General features: G+C 36.9%; 2 protein-coding genes across 9 annotated transcripts in view; one reads left to right on the forward strand and one right to left on the reverse strand.

Moving 5' to 3' along the window:
- Positions 1–15,505, forward strand: part of LOC6050527 (phosphoglucomutase-2) — a 142,153-nt gene that overhangs the window by 30,052 nt on the left and 96,596 nt on the right. The gene's annotated exons all lie outside the window — the stretch shown is intronic.
- LOC6041637 lies at positions 1,960–15,028 on the reverse strand. 8 transcript variants are annotated; one of them, XM_038257861.1, is made up of 5 exons: positions 14,812–15,028; positions 8,700–9,650; positions 3,353–3,505; positions 3,056–3,239; positions 1,960–2,979 (listed from the first exon to the last, which is right to left on the reverse strand). In XM_038257861.1, the coding sequence occupies exons 2-5, from the start codon at positions 9,240–9,242 to the stop codon at positions 2,609–2,611; spliced, it is 1,251 nt and encodes a 416-aa protein (XP_038113789.1). In that variant the 5' UTR covers positions 9,243–9,650; positions 14,812–15,028; the 3' UTR covers positions 1,960–2,608. The 8 variants fall into 8 exon arrangements, with proteins under 8 accessions (XP_038113789.1, XP_038113788.1, XP_038113787.1 ...); XM_038257860.1 differs by having other exon boundaries at positions 14,744–15,028; XM_038257859.1 differs by having other exon boundaries at positions 14,725–15,028.

The following is a 15,505-nucleotide window of genomic DNA, read 5'->3' on the forward strand; positions in this document are numbered from 1 at the left end:
AAATTTCCTACGTTTTTTTGACTTCCTTGATCGGACTGCTGTTTACTCATACAGATACAGCCTCTTAATGTTTTAATTTGTGAAAAATATGTTTTTTCAATGTCATCTTATTTCCCCTCATTTCTGAAATCGCAAAATCTCGGAAACTCGGAAATTAATATGAATTGTCACCGTTAAAATATTAAACTTTTGTGAAAGTTTCTGTTCTTTTCTATCAAAAATAATTTAAAAATCCAAAAATTTTGTCCGACATTTGAAAATGTTCAAACCAAGTGTTTTTATTCATTTTAAAGTTACTTTTGATTCTAAAATTTCGAAATTATTATTATTGAAAAGGGCGAAAAAAGAGCATCTTTGTTAAAATCGGCCCGAAATCTGGGGACAAATTTTTTTTTCCAAAATAAACTTCAAAATTTCATTGGAAATTCAAGTGCAATCAGCTGAAATCGATTTTAAATGCATTCCCTTGCGTTTAGAATATTTTTTAATAAGTTTGGATTCATTCCAAAATCCCCTGATTTTTTTTAAAATTTTCGATGTAATGAAACGCAAATTGTTTATTTTTGCTAAAAACTTTGGGATTGTAAAATTGAACTTTTTTTTTGAAAACTAATGATTGCAAAACAACTAAATTAGTGTAAAATTCATTCTAAAACACCTTTTCATTCAAATGTTGAGACTATGGCTTGGGACCATCCAGAAACTACGTGGACACTTTTTTGTAATCTCAGACCCCCCCTCACCCCTCGTGTACAATTTTCATACAAAATACGTCTTTTTTGTAAGGAGCGCGGACAATCGCTGACCACGTGGTTTATGGATGGTCCGCTTGCTACTATTTTTTAAATTTATTTTTAATTTTTGAAGATCTTTTAAAGATCTGACAAGATCCTGCTGCAAAATTTAACTCTGATCTACCAGAAACAGTCAGCAGTCGTCGGTCAGCGCAGTGAACTCTTTTGACGGCCTTAAACATATCGGTATTAAGCGGACGCGTGGTCATTCGGCAAAGTACGGACTAATAAAAAATTAAGTCATTTAGCATTAGTTGCGTCCATTTGGATGGGATGCTGCTTTCCCCCGGAGCAGCAGGTCGTGTGTTCATTCAGTACGATTCAGCGTGGAATTATTTCGTTGTACGAACCTGGACCGGATGCAGAGGCCTTCGCACGGAACGGGCCCCGCTTCATTCAGGTCTTTGCTAATTTACCAATGAGCCGGGACCAGCATGATGCCAATAAATGAGTTATGTGTGGCATTTTGCTCAATTTGCCGTGAACACTGTCAGTTGGAGCGATGATGTTTGCACTGAAATCGTCATAACCGTGAAATAGTTTGTAAACTTCTCTGGGGCAAACTACAACGAGCACTTCCTTTGCCGAATGGGGAAACGGCAATCTCGTGAAGAGGCCCTTTGGTGGCCTTGGTTTGGTTTGCTGAGGGTGTGGAAGCCTTTCATGTTTGTGTAAATGTTTGATTGTGTAGTTTACAGAATATGCATGATTGTTGAACGCTGTGAAATGTTGTGAATCGGAGAACATTCTCTGGAAATGTTCGGAATTCACAAATTCAAAGGTAAACTGGTGACCGTGAAACACTTGTTTGGACTTGTCATGATCCTGCAAATTATCCTCAAGAAAATGGTGGATAATGGAGAGGTTCAATGTTGAATGTTTTCTGTATAATACAGGGCAACATATATTTTCTTATGAAGATTGCAAAAACAGACGACGGAAAATTTTGTGTGTTTCTATTAAATATCTTTATTTCGTCCTTGTCAAAGATTATGTATAACATTATAATCTATCAGTGATATTTTGTATGTACAGAAAAAAAAGTGTTACCTTTCGATGCACTTGTTATATACACATTAAATTTTTGTTTTAAATTTATAAAATGTTTGTAGATGAATTTCAAAGCTAAATTGAATAGATAAAGGTAGTGAAATAATTGCAAGGATTTCTGCGAGTAAGTTTAAGATTTATATTTATTATTCTAAGACATACGAAAACGTATTCATAAATTAGTGGAATGCTTCCAGCGAATTGTAGTGTGACTATATACATTGTTCCAGGTGTTGTTTTTTTTTAACCAATCAGGGGTGGTGCTTATCGTCTAATTAATTTACACTTAGTGCTACCATCAGCAAATTTTAAGATATAAAAATACTCTCACAAGTAGCCAATCGCGCGGGGTGATTTTGGCATAGGTATCTCAAACGCTTTCAACAGGTGTCGACAGGTAGCGAGATTTGTCGCTCGATTTTTTTTTCTCACGACAAGTTTCGCTATCTGTCGACAATTTGTATTTATAAGATTAACCAAAAATGTATGAAATAGCTAACAATACCATATGACAAATAACATACGTTAAATTACGGACGTGTTCGACATATCTCGACAGGTACCGAGAGTTGACGTGCTTGATATCTCGTATGTTCACTAACATACTTTTGTCATAATACTACGTGAAACGTTGAACATAATTTGTCGAATGTAATCACCCCGGTAAACTTCGCGGATGGACCATTCAGGTTTGCGGTGATCGATCCTGTAAGGTCCAATTGAAAAGTTATGTAGATTTAGATTGTTTGCGTGTTTTGTTTCGGTCACTGTTTGTTTTCGTGCGTGTTGTGATCACCATTGCTCTTAGGATTATCGATTATCGTTAGTGGCACGGCATCTAGATTTCGGTTGATTTGGTGGTTCTGTTCGACCTTCGTGTTCGGTTTTTTGTCCACGATGACGACGTTGTTAAACTCCACCCGGTTCAGGGACTCGAGGATCTTCTTCTGCTTCTTGGTGCGTTCCTTCTGGAAGAACAACCTGATGTAGTACACCGGGAAGACCACGCACTGGCCGGCCGGTTCTTCGGCATCGATGTACACGCCCCGGACAAGGACCGAGTTTGAACAGTTCAGCAGAATCAGCAACAGCAGTGAGACCACGTGCGTTATCCAGTTGCTTAGCAGACGATTCTCTGTAAAAAGTTGATCAAATAAAAAAAGTGATCCCCACTAACAAGGCCCCAAGGCCCGTCACCAATCCGGTCGTACCTGGTAGGAAGTAATGGTCCAGCAGTTGCCATACGCCTCGCCATACGTTGATTGTGCCAATGAAGCTGAAGAAAAGGAACAAATCCGCAACAATGACGCGCCAAATGCCAGTTAACCGATCACATGTCCATCGCATCAGCGGCTGTAGCGAAAATGTGACTGCGGTCACACCATAGCCTATCAACTACAGAAAAATACCCTAATCAACCTTTTGTATAGGACTATAATAAGTAATTTGTACACAATTCGTGCAGGGATTCACACTAAAGAGGTTTCTATTGCCAATTGAACACTTACCACGGAGGCCCACGCCGATAGTGCCTTGTCCTCGGGAAACAGTTCCATGTCAAGCAGGACCCATAGCCCTCGCCAAACGAACACGACCAGTGAGCCGATCACCAGCACCGAAAACATGCAATCCAGGATGTACAGTCCCGGCTGTTTGGAGCCCTGTTGGAGTACGAAAAAAGAAAATTGATAAAAATGGTTGCGCATTAGGGTGCCCAGAAAAAAATGACCCCCTGCTCCACAAGCCGAAAACGGGTTTTGCGTTATGATGAGTGCAAATTAACCTTCTAGCGCAGGCCTGCCCAACGTCCGGCCCGCGGGCCGGATCCGGCCCGTGAAGCCATTTTATCCGGCCCGCGACGGCTTTTCAAAAAAGTTCTATGACCGGCCCTTAAGGCTGTTCATGAAGTATTATATAAATAAATTTATTGTCTGAATTAAAAAAATTAAGCTTGAGATCAAATTTTCACATATTATAGGAACATTCTTCATGTTTGAATTTAATTCTTATAATTATTAAATTGATATTTATTAACTGAAAAATTTTGCAGGAAAACAAAATTATCCATTTCGTAAAATTGTGAAATTCATGAAAAAACTTGGATTGTTGTCTTAAAATTTACAAAAAGAGACTAAATGTTATTTCTTTCAGTTTTAACTGTGTTTACTTCAAATTGAAGTTTTTTTTTCTAATTTCTTTTTTTTCTAATTTCTTTTTTTTTAAATAAATAAAAGTTGGCAAAACTAATGAATTTTTCCAGAACAACTTTTTAGTGATAAAGCTTTTTTTTTTTAAAAAAAAAGCTTGAAAAATCAAATAATTCTGAAAATAGATCGTGCAAAAATTTAAAAATATTGAAAAAAATAACAAAAACTTCAAAAAATTGCAACGATTATTCAAATTTGAATGTTTTTTTAAATAAAAAATATATATCAAGGTATTTAATTGCAATCGTCAAAAACAATATCTATACAATTTTAAACAAACAAAAATTAAAATAAGTCAAACAAACATATTTTTGAGTGTTATCTTTGTTTTTCATTCTTAAAATCAAGATCAAATATAAGTTCCGGCCCGCCACTGCTTCAGAAAAATCAGATCTGGCCCGCAGGGCCAAAAGGTTGGGCACCCCTGTTCTAGCGCTATAGTTTTTTAAACGTTTAATTTTTTCTTGTTCAATTTTTTTAAATTTGAATTTGACTTGTTTATTTTTTTCTACTATATTTGTCATATGCTGGGTGCTGAAAAGACAGAATGCGTAACGTGATTTTCGAAAGCTCCCCACTGCTCCCCACTAATACAACTGCACTACAGCTGTTAACATAAACAAAGTAGATGGCTATGTTCAAGCTCAAGCGTGACATATTTTTTGCTACTGAAGTAAATTGTTTTGAAACATTTTGGATCTGTTAATGTTAAAGTTTTCGCTGAAAAATTAAGTGCGTCGCGTTTTTTTTCTTCGTAGACTGAACGATGGGAGGCCAAAATAGTTTTTTTTGTTTTCAACGTGATGAAAAAACAAAATAAATTATAGATCGATCACAATACTTGCCACTTCTTAGTAGCATTTTGCGAACAGTAAATTGGTTCCGCTTTGACAGTTCTAAATTGAGGCCGCTTTACGAACCACTATTCTGCACCCAGGTCTTATGCTACCCCCTCCTATCATTTTCATTAGACTTTTTTATTTATTTTTTTATATTTTAACAGCGAATAAAATGACGTTGATACTTTAGATGAAATGCATAGCTAATTTCTTTTCAGGAACATGTATTTGATACATTTACCTAAATTTGCCTAAGAACTGAACTCTGTGTTTTTTTCTTAAAAATGTGTTTTTTTGGTGAAAGTCCAAAACAAAGTTTTTGAATATGTGAAATGAAGTTTATATTCTTTTTGGACCCTTATTTTTCAAAATCTGAAAATATATATTTTTTAAAAATAATTGCAAAATTATTCAATCTCCTCCCTTGAACATTCCTTATAAAAACAATGTGCATAATCAATAAAGTGGAAAATTGAAACTATTTTTCCAAAAACCTGTAAAATTGATTGTATATTATTCAACCCTCTACTGCCCAAATTAGATTTTTCGAAGATTTTTATTTTTTTCGTGTTCAGGAGGTCATTTTGCGCAACTTTTGTTCTACAAAAAAAAAATACTTCTCTTGTTTTTATGTTTTCTTGCTGCATTATTAGTATTTTTATTTGCATTTATCATGTGTAGTTTTTTTTTATTCTACCAACTCCTATCATTATCTTTTACCTTTCTATTTTTTCCATGTTTTACAGCCACTTTTTTATTTTTTGCTTATTTTTTTTACATTTTGCTATACCATTGTCATTTTAATGGTAGAAAAATGCCTAGAGGCATAATTTGGGACATTGACCCTAGAAAAAATGACATTTTTAAAATAATTGGAAAGTTACATAAAACAAAGGAACTTCAGACTCTTAAATATTCTTGAATTTAATGAGTTTTTTTTAAGGTTTTACAAGCATATGAAACACAATAGCTTATAGGACCTTTTCATAAAAAAAAACTCTAGGTTCTTCATTCCAACGCATTAAAAAATCAAAAATCGGTTGAAATATAGGAATTTTTGGCGATTTTTCAGATCGAAGCCCGCCTAGAGGCTCGGGAAACAACCAATTTACTGTTTTTTACCCTTTTTATAGAATTTCAATTTGTTTTAACTTTTCTGATTTTTTTTAATTTTTTTCTATTTTTTTTTAATTTTGTGCAGATTTAAAGCCAACTCACACAGCAGTTGCCCCGACCCCCCTTCGATTTGCGTGAAACTTTGTCCTAAGGGGTAACTTTTGTCCCTGCGCACGAATCCGATGTCCGTTTTTTGATACCTCGTGACGGAGGGGCGGTACGAACCCTTCAATTTTTGAACATGCGAAAAAAGAGGGGTTTTTCAATAATTTGCAGCCTGAAATGGCAGGCCAAGGATTGATACCTAAGAGCATGCAATGGCACTGACCTTGTTGCGTGCTCTTCGGTTGACGTCCACGTAAGGAACATCCTGGAAGGAGCGTAACTAACTACATCCGTAGTTCTGTTAGATCATCCGAATTATCTTGATCAGAACAGTATAGCTCTGGTTCCTTGCGAGTGTCCTATTTTCTTACCTCCACGTTGGCTTGGTTTTCATGATGACCTAGCTGGTGGCCTGTGGAAACGGATCGTAAACCTTTGACCACCGCGGGTCAGAGTCTAGACGGCTAAAAGAAAGGGGCGCGACAATGTGGGAAAGGGAAGTAATTTGTGATTGTAGACGGTATTGTTTTGATTCGCAGTATGTTGAGTCAACTGCTGTGGATGTACCTGAAACATCGCACAACGGGGTTTCTCTTCTTTTCATTCTCAGCTACCACCTATCTCCTTTTTTATTTTGCTCTACTGATTCTCACTTCTTCACTGATTCTTCTATTTAATATCCATCATTTGATTTTTATTTAACTAACTTTTGATTCTCTTATCTCTCAAAGCTTTTCCACTCTTTTTTACCAATTGATACTGCTGTAACAAACTTTGTTTTGTTTTTTTTTTTCCTTAAAATATACTTTTCCTTAATGTACTAGTAATATCAAGTCTATTTATCATTTGCCTAATCTTTTTTGATTTTATTGCGAATTTATTTATTTGAATGATTCTTTATCTGTCCTATAATTATCATTACTATCATCTAAGCTTGTTTTGTATCTCTATTTATTAACTATTGTCTAATTTTACATCTAATACATCTAGCTTCTCATTTTTATTCTTTAAAATACGCTCACCATTCTCTTACTATTGATTCTTGATTTTTATAAAATAAATTCTCTTTTACTGTCTATTGTTTTGAAACTTCACCTTTTTCTTAAGCAAGTGAGGTTCGAGCCCTTGCTCAATTTATGGAATGATTAAAGGATTAACACAAATATTACTATTGTACTTTTGAAAAACTTTTCTAAAATGCTTAGGACCAAAATATTGTAACAAAACACCGCGACAAAAGAAATAGCAACAGATAAACACGACTCAACAATAGGAAAGATTTCAGGAGAAAACAATACACAGTAAATAACAATTAGTTTTTGAATTCAAACTAAAAATAAAACAGTTTTTGCTTTAATGAAAGTTGATAGGCACACTATAAATGGTCAGGCGCTTATACTTACATCAAACCCTACGTAATGTACCACCCCCGGCCGAGTTAAAATGCGTAACCGGAAAAGAAGGTGTGCATGCCTGGCACGAACACTCAAAGCGTGTTCTAGCGTGCTGCTCGTACTGACTCAGAGCAAGGGTGAGATGTAGGTGTAAGGGCAGTGCGTGTTCGTCGGGAACCTGGTGCATAAGATCGGTCAAGGCCCGTTCTTACACTGAAAATTGCGAATTGCGAATTTGCAGCCTGAAATGGTGATGAGGTAGAAATTTGGTGTCAAAGGGACTTTTAGGTCAAATTGGACGCCCGATTTGATGACGTACTTAAAATTTCGAAAAAACGTATTTTTCATCGAAAAAAAAACTTATTTATTTTTAAAACTCTGCCACTTTTCGTTACTCAACTGTAAGCAATTTGGAACATGGTATTTTAAGGGAAATTTAATGTACTTTATCGAATCTACATTAACCCAGAAGGGTAATTTTTTCATCTAGAACAAAATTTTTCATTTAAACATTTCGTGTTTTTTCTAACTTTGCAGGGGTATTTTTTAGAGTGTAACAATGTTCTACAAAGTTGTAGAGCAGACAATAAAAAAAATATATACATAAACATAAGGAGTTTGCTTGTAATCATCACGAGTTATCGCGATTTTAATAAAAAAAAGTTTTGAAAGAGTTACTTTCATAGTTTTTTTTTCGGCCCATAGATCGGAAATATATTGGATATTGGAGAAAAATCAACTCATTAATTCAAAGAATTTCAATCAATTCGTTTTTATGTGATTTTTCATTAAAAGTTAAATTTCATCGATTGTTGTGTAACGTAATTTTTGGATGACGCCTACAATTGTACGCCATAGCAAACTTAACATTCAGTAAACTATTTTCTGCCAAGAATAACGCATTCATTATCAGTATCATTTGTACAAAAAAAAAAAAAAGATATTTGGTCGATAGCAAAACAAAGATAACATTCAACCTGTAGTCTAACCAACAACATACTCTATCGGTTAGTTTTGCAGGGGTGAAACACCTCCTTCGCAATGACCGATAAGATATTTTGAAACTGAATCAAAGTGATTTCTTTATTGAACAGTAATAGACAAATAGAGGTTACTAATCCGTTATTGTGCACTGCACAGTGCGGAAGCTCGGTACTTGAGGTGACCAATTAGTGTTTTGCGTCGAGTGCTTACCGATAGCTTGAAATACGTCGGCACGTCAAAGTACTCCCGCCGGGAATCGATGACAACGACGAACGGTGACGCGGTAATGTTCCGCAGGCCCCTGAGCAGCGCCAGCAGGACGGCACAGAAGAGCGTTATCACGACTACGTAGAGCACGTTGTGCGTTGTGTACAGGTTGATAATTTCCCAGCCTCCGCGCCAGGTGTTGACACATACCGTGCCGTAAATTTCGGTGTAGAGTCGCGACGCGATGTAGTACACGAGCCGATGCTTGTCGGCGTTCAGGTGGGACCGTAGCGGCCCCTGGAAGATGTTGAAAACCAGATGACCGAAGACCCCGAGAGCTAGCGAGATCATCAGACTGGTGGGCAGATCCGACGGGTAGATGTACTCGCCCATCAGGTTCCACGTGCCCCGCCAGTAACCGACCACGAGGGGACCGATGACGCACGCGGCATACAAATTATCTAGCAGCTCCAGGAACATCCCGTGCCAGCTGCCGGGCTTCGGACTGGTCAGGCCATCCTCTATTCCAACTATGCTGCCGCGCATAATGTTTCTGCTGGTGCCACCCGGAAGATTTCTTCATATAAAGCTAATTTGTACACGGCAAAGGCAACTGCACCAATTTTCCTGGCCGCGATCACAGATTTACACACAGAATCACACACTGAACCCGTAAAATCGTCCCGTAACTGGTGCAGTCTTTACCGTCCCTAATGGCGTCACACTTTAGCACGCTATCACTCCGCGATCACCGGTCGCGATCTCGGTGTCACCGGCTGCGAATCATTTCCTGGGCTACAACTACACAGCACTGGAGCCGCCTCGAGATTGAGCCCGACCTACGACGACGGCGGCGGCGAGCGGTTTGTTTTTGTTTCGTGTGAATCTACTGGTGGATGATATGGCGCGCACTTTTACAGCAACCGGAGTAAACACTGTTGTGAAGGCTGTATCCTTTTATATGTGGGTGATAGAATTCATCTTGTCACTTGTTTGAGATAAGACGGCTTAAGAACCCGGTGGTTGATTGATCCGATTGTGGGTGGTACCGCGCTGTGCGCTGGGAACTGGTTTTGGAAGATTTGATAACCTTTTTTTTCTTCGAAAATTAAACTAATTCAACTTAAATATTATTATGCTATCGAAACGCATTTGTTTTTTGAACTTCAGTGCTCAAACTCAGATTTCAACGAGTCATGTTTGCTGTAATCTTTAAACAGTAAGCCTGGTCAATTTTATGTTGTTTCGTTGCTTTGCAAATGTTTGTGATCTTTTTTTAACGTACAAATATCATTATTGTAAAAATTAGAAATTTGTTGTATTTCCCCGTATGAACCACCCTATAACTGATGATTGCACAGGCAAGAAATTGACATCCCTTGTCAGCTAGATAGTCTGTAGTGACGCTGAATCTTGCGTGCAGTCTAAGTTGCAGGTGCTGGACATCCACCAAAGCAAGCTCAGACGCCATTGCGTACAGGTCGGTCAGTTTTCGTTTTCTGTGTTGTTATTTGGTTTGTTTTTTTTTTAATGTTTTCTTTTTTTGTTGTTTTTTATTTTTTAACAACGCCTTTAAAAAGTTGCTGAAAAAAATCAAATTACAGAGCAACCAACTATATAAAAATATATAAATAACACAAAGAGGTTAGGTTTGAAAAAAAGAAACAGTGTCAAATAAAAGTTATGCAACTAGAAGCAACATTAATATTTAATCAGCTCGTGTCGTGCCATAAACATAAGTTTTTGTGTTGACAAGACATTTATAGAAAAAAGCCAGATTAATTTGTTTTTGGAACTCATGATGAAACGGAAAATTATGCATAATATTTTTAAGGCAATGTATGTACGAAAAAGGAAATTCTTAAACATTTTTTTATAAGCAAGGCAAAAACACAACCTATAGGGTCCTAAAGCCCTATGTAAATGTTCTTTTTTCTGATTCCTAATCAGTTTTTTTATCATTTTGAAGCGAATTTTTTTTTGACAAGATAACTTTTTTTTAAGGATCAATTATGTTTTTCTTGGAACGAGCTGTCAAGTAGGACCGTTTCAGTCAAGAAAGGCCGAGATGTTAATTTTTTTAAATTGATTTAAAAATACATTTTAAATCCTTTCATACAAAGGTTAGTTGCACTCAGAAAAATAAGCTTTATCGTTGTGAACAATAATATCACAAATTTAAGCTTAATTTTTGGACCCAATTGTTGACTTCGAAATGTTGCATAAATAATTGAAAATAGATCATTTATAAGGTAATTTCAATTTGAATAATAATTGACACCCCGGAAATTTAATCAAAATGACAAATTCTCGTTTCCTGGGGTTTTGCTTCACCGAGGATTTGGATACTCTTATTATAAAAAAGGTAAAACATTGTAACATGATTTTGTGTAAAAATGAGCATGCAGTTTTTTCGTGAAAACCTATCTTTAAATTTTATTTATATTTATATATTTGACAAATCTTCAGTTTAAAAATTTCAAACTGGTTGATTGCAAAAGCAACCAAAAATTTATAATATTAATAAAAAAGGCTTAATTTGCTTTTCATACTCGTCACATGTTTTTGAGTTGCCCCAATGGTTTTATTAAGTAATGTATATCTGTTAAGATTGATCAGATGAATAAATTAATTTTCTTTTAAAAAACTCATTCTACTTCCGAAAGATTTAGCTATGAAAATTATTTTTTATTCTATTGTGCCCATTAAATATTCTACAAATCCAATATGTCTGCAAGTCTTTGTAAATCCATTCCCGTTCAGCAAACGCCACGTGATTTGTAATGAGGAACTTTATCTAACAAGACAAATTATCTTTGGAGCTGGTTGTTTCTCTTTCCGCAACTATCGCTTACATTGTGTACGTACTCATGGGCACGTGTCACCTAATGTAACATGCCAACCGTCGGATTTGATCTTACCAAGCAATTTTATCGATTAGATATGAAGATTAAGGGATTTTTTCGATTACAGACAATGAATATAATTCATCATGCTATGTATATTACGTCTATTAAACAGACGTTTACAAAAAAACGTGAACCTGTTAACGGTGCTTTACCGTGCAGTTGCGTGCAATACAAATGATTTAATTTGAGGAGGCATTCTCCTGGTAATCACATGTTTTAAACTACGGTGCGATTAGAGCGCAACGTTTAGATCCACTTTGCGCCACTGTCACTGATAAATAAGTTCTCTAAGTGCACCCGCTAACTGAAATTCTTGGTGCTTTATCTGCTGTGAAGAACCTTCCGCCTGTTGTGCTCAGGTGACAGTAGTGGCACAAAGGGCTTGTCTGTATCGGATGTAATTGGCCGTTGTAATGGGGGTATTTCTCGTATACGGTGCGCTTCTGTATCTTCCGGTTGATCTTGAAAACATCAGATAGTGATTAACTCTTACTAAGGCTAATTGATGATCGTATTAAAGACGCTGCATTTATTTTTCAGTTGTTGACAATTGGCTCTGCTGTTTATTTGCTGTTGCAGCAGCCAGGTTTGATGGCAATGACAAAAACGTTAGTAATTAATATAAGGTTTAACCAAAATTTTCATTTATTTTTGTTCAAAGGTCCGATAAGCTATTGTGTTTCATATGTTTATGGGAACTTAAAAAAACTCTAGATTTACAGTTAACCTATTTTAAAGAAATCGTAAGATGTGTCATTTCAGCAATTCCTCACGAATGATTCGATAAAAAGTTCTCCGATCGTGCTAATTTTTTTTTTGGTTCCTTAATTAGACCTACGCGAATGTATGACAAAAGGTCCAATGGACAAAAGGTCGAAAGTGGACAAAAGGTCGAATGGACAAAACGTCGAAAGGACAAAAGGTCGAATTTAAACATTTCACTTTTATATTCTTAAAAAAATAGAGGTCTACTGAATAAAAACTTGCCTCAGAGTTTTTGGAGACTATTTGAAAAAGGGGGTAGGGAGGGGTTAAACTCCCCCTAACTTTTTGTTTTCAAAGAACTGCTCATGTTTGAAAGAACGGAAAACGCGCAAAAATTATGCGACGGACAAGAATAAGAACAAATAAAAACTAAAAGTCGATTTTTTTTGTTTTGAAAGAGCCGCTCATATTTTAAAGATTGGAAAAAATCACAAAAAAATTACGAAAGTCAAGAATATGTGGTTAAACTTAAAACTTAAAAATATAATGAAAAAAAAAAAGAACTGCTCATGTTTGAAAGAATGGAACATCTCAAAAATATTATGACAATCAAGAATAGGTTGTTTTTAAAAATAAACTTCCAAAATATTTAACAAGTCGAACTTTTTTTTCAAAGAACTGCTCAAGTTTGAAAGAATGGAAAAACACAGAAAAATTATACGACAAACAAGAATAAGTTGTTTTTAAAAATAAAATAAAAACTTAAAAAATTTCAGAAGTCGATTTCTTGTTATGGGACTAACCGACGATTGTCCACGTGGGGGTGGGGGGGGGGTGGAGGGGGGTAACAGAATCACAAAAAGTGTCCACGTGGTTTATGGATGATCCCTTATGAAAGAACCACTCATATTTTAAAGAATGGATCAATTCACAAAAACATTACGACAATCAAGTATAAGTTGCTTGAAAAAAAAAATTAGAGGTTGTTTTTTAAAAAGAAATGCTCATGTTTGAAAAAAATTAAAAACTCTCAAAAATATTACGACAATCAAGAAAAGGTTGCTTTTGGAACAAATATTTGTTTTTTGAGAATTCGCCATTTTTTTTTGGATTTTTTTTGGGATAACTCACAATATTATTACAATATATTATTACAAAAACTAATATTTTTTTGGGAATGAAAAACTTCTCTAAAATGGTTTGCAAGTTATTCTGAAAATTTAAAAAAAAAATCTGATAGGATGGATAAACTCACGACCTTTTGTCCATTCGACCTTCTGTCCTTCGACCTTTTGTCGCACATCCGACCTACACCGTGTTAGGGTGGTCCAAAAATGGCTATTTTCGTCGATTTTTGCAAAAAAAACGCATTTTCAAAAAAGCATAACTCTGCTCAATTTCAAACGATTTTAGCTGTCTAAATAAAGTTAGCGAAAATAAAAGATGATTAGATAGACTTTTTAGAAAAAAATAATATTTCAAAAATCTAGCCTAATATCTGAAAAATTAGTATGAAAACATGAATTGCGGTTCCAAAAATCCCCAAAAAAATCTGACCAGAAAAAATGCTGAAAGTTTAAAAAGTTGGGTCTGCGATTTCAAATAAGTGTCCACGTGGTTTATGGATAGTCCCTAAGTATCAGTAACTTAATTTTGGCTCATGTTTTGAAATGCTGGTCTAATTGACATTTTTTCTAACTAGAAAATTCCATGATGATCGATGCGAGATTGTGACAAATTTTCCGATTTCGTTGGAGTTGACAGCGTTTTAACCCATATCTTCAAAGTAACTGCACAATCGGAGATGGTGGATGATCTCCTAAATTTTGAACTATGCGTTTTTGAATACGTTTGACTGCTTTATATATTTCACTCAATCAACAGGAAGTATCGAAACTCAATCACGTTTCTCCAAAATCAGTTCCCGCTTTTCGGGGGTGCACTAGCGTGGTACCACCGCGTGTTACGCCCATAACTCTCTCCCAGCGTAAAACCACAACCGATTCTTCCCCCGGTGTTCGCCGTCGGCATTCAAACAAGTGACACAGCAAGTGCACGCTCGTCCAGCCAATTAGGTGGCTTTGGATTCGCGCAATTTTCAGCACTCGGGTCCGGTCTCCAACCCCTGTCTCTATTTGTGTAGTACCGAAAAAAAAACAAAAGCTTCTCCAAACGGCTGCTTCCACACTTCCACGGCGTACACGCGTAATTTGAATAAATCACTTAGAATTGTTGCTGATTACATTTTTTCTTTAAATTGATTGATAATTTGATTAATAGCGCGTTAAAGTGTCAAGCCTCAACGAAATATGCGAGAGGTGCCCGCGGGCGCGGTAACCGGCGTTGATCCGGTGGACACGCTCAACTCTCTGGAGGTTAAGGTCCGGCTGGTCCGCTCGGTCTAGATTCTTCACTTTGGGTAAGGTCAGCTACCGGCGAAGCACTTGGGACTACGCGACGCGTGACGACGACTTCCGCCGACTGTGTTGCGTTGTGCGTACAGCTGGATTAGTACGGGAGATCCTCCGATGGAGGGAGCACGATCCGTCGTTGATCGCGTCGTTTGCAAAACTGCTGCGTCGATCCGACTTCCTCGAGGCACTCACAGGCACAAATTAGGCCGATTAGAGACGACCGACGACGCCGCCACAAGTGAGCGAGGGCAGTACCGAGCGGCTGGATGATCCGAATCAGCCGTAGATCAGAAAGAAACTGTTATCATTCGAATTATTCTAATCAGCAAATGGCCAGTCGGCCTGGCCGCGACGAGCGAGTGAGAGGGCGAGAACCTCAGGAGTGCCCGCCGCTGGTTGTATGCGTGTAGTGCTCACGCTATCAATCCAGAATCCGGGGGATAACTGTTTTGCTGACAGTATAAGCTCGGTAGTGCGACATAGTTTAGTATAACAACTAACAATTCGTTCCCCGTTCACTCGACAAAGCCGAATTCGATAACAAACGTCACAGTATGTGTGAGTGACAGCTGTACCTGGATTGTATTAGTCGTCGTTGTCACCGTGTACAACAGCTCAATTGAGTGGCTGTTCGGATTACGGACCGGAGCGGTACCTGCTGAGAGGAAGATTCGCGCTGTTCAACCGTTTAGTACAAGCGAATCGGTTGATCGCGTTTAGTAACCGGTTCAAGCAGCGCCACAACTCAAACTGTACTATACACTGTTACAAAGCAAAAACG

This window comes from Culex quinquefasciatus, chromosome 2 (assembly GCF_015732765.1).
Source record: "Culex quinquefasciatus strain JHB chromosome 2, VPISU_Cqui_1.0_pri_paternal, whole genome shotgun sequence".
NCBI lineage: Eukaryota > Metazoa > Arthropoda > Insecta > Diptera > Culicidae > Culex > Culex quinquefasciatus.

Excerpts from the sequence above, each read along its gene's own strand:
- LOC6041637 (XM_038257861.1), bottom strand. The coding sequence starts at position 9,242 with ATGCGCGGCAGCATAGTTGGAATAGAGGATGGCCTGACCAGTCCGAAG. Across the intron at positions 3,506-8,699 it reads CGACGTATTTCAAGCTATCG|GGCTCCAAACAGCCGGGACT; the intron begins GTAAGCACTCGA and ends GTACTCCAACAG. Across the intron at positions 3,240-3,352 it reads TATCGGCGTGGGCCTCCGTG|TTGATAGGCTATGGTGTGAC; the intron begins GTAAGTGTTCAA and ends ATTTTTCTGTAG.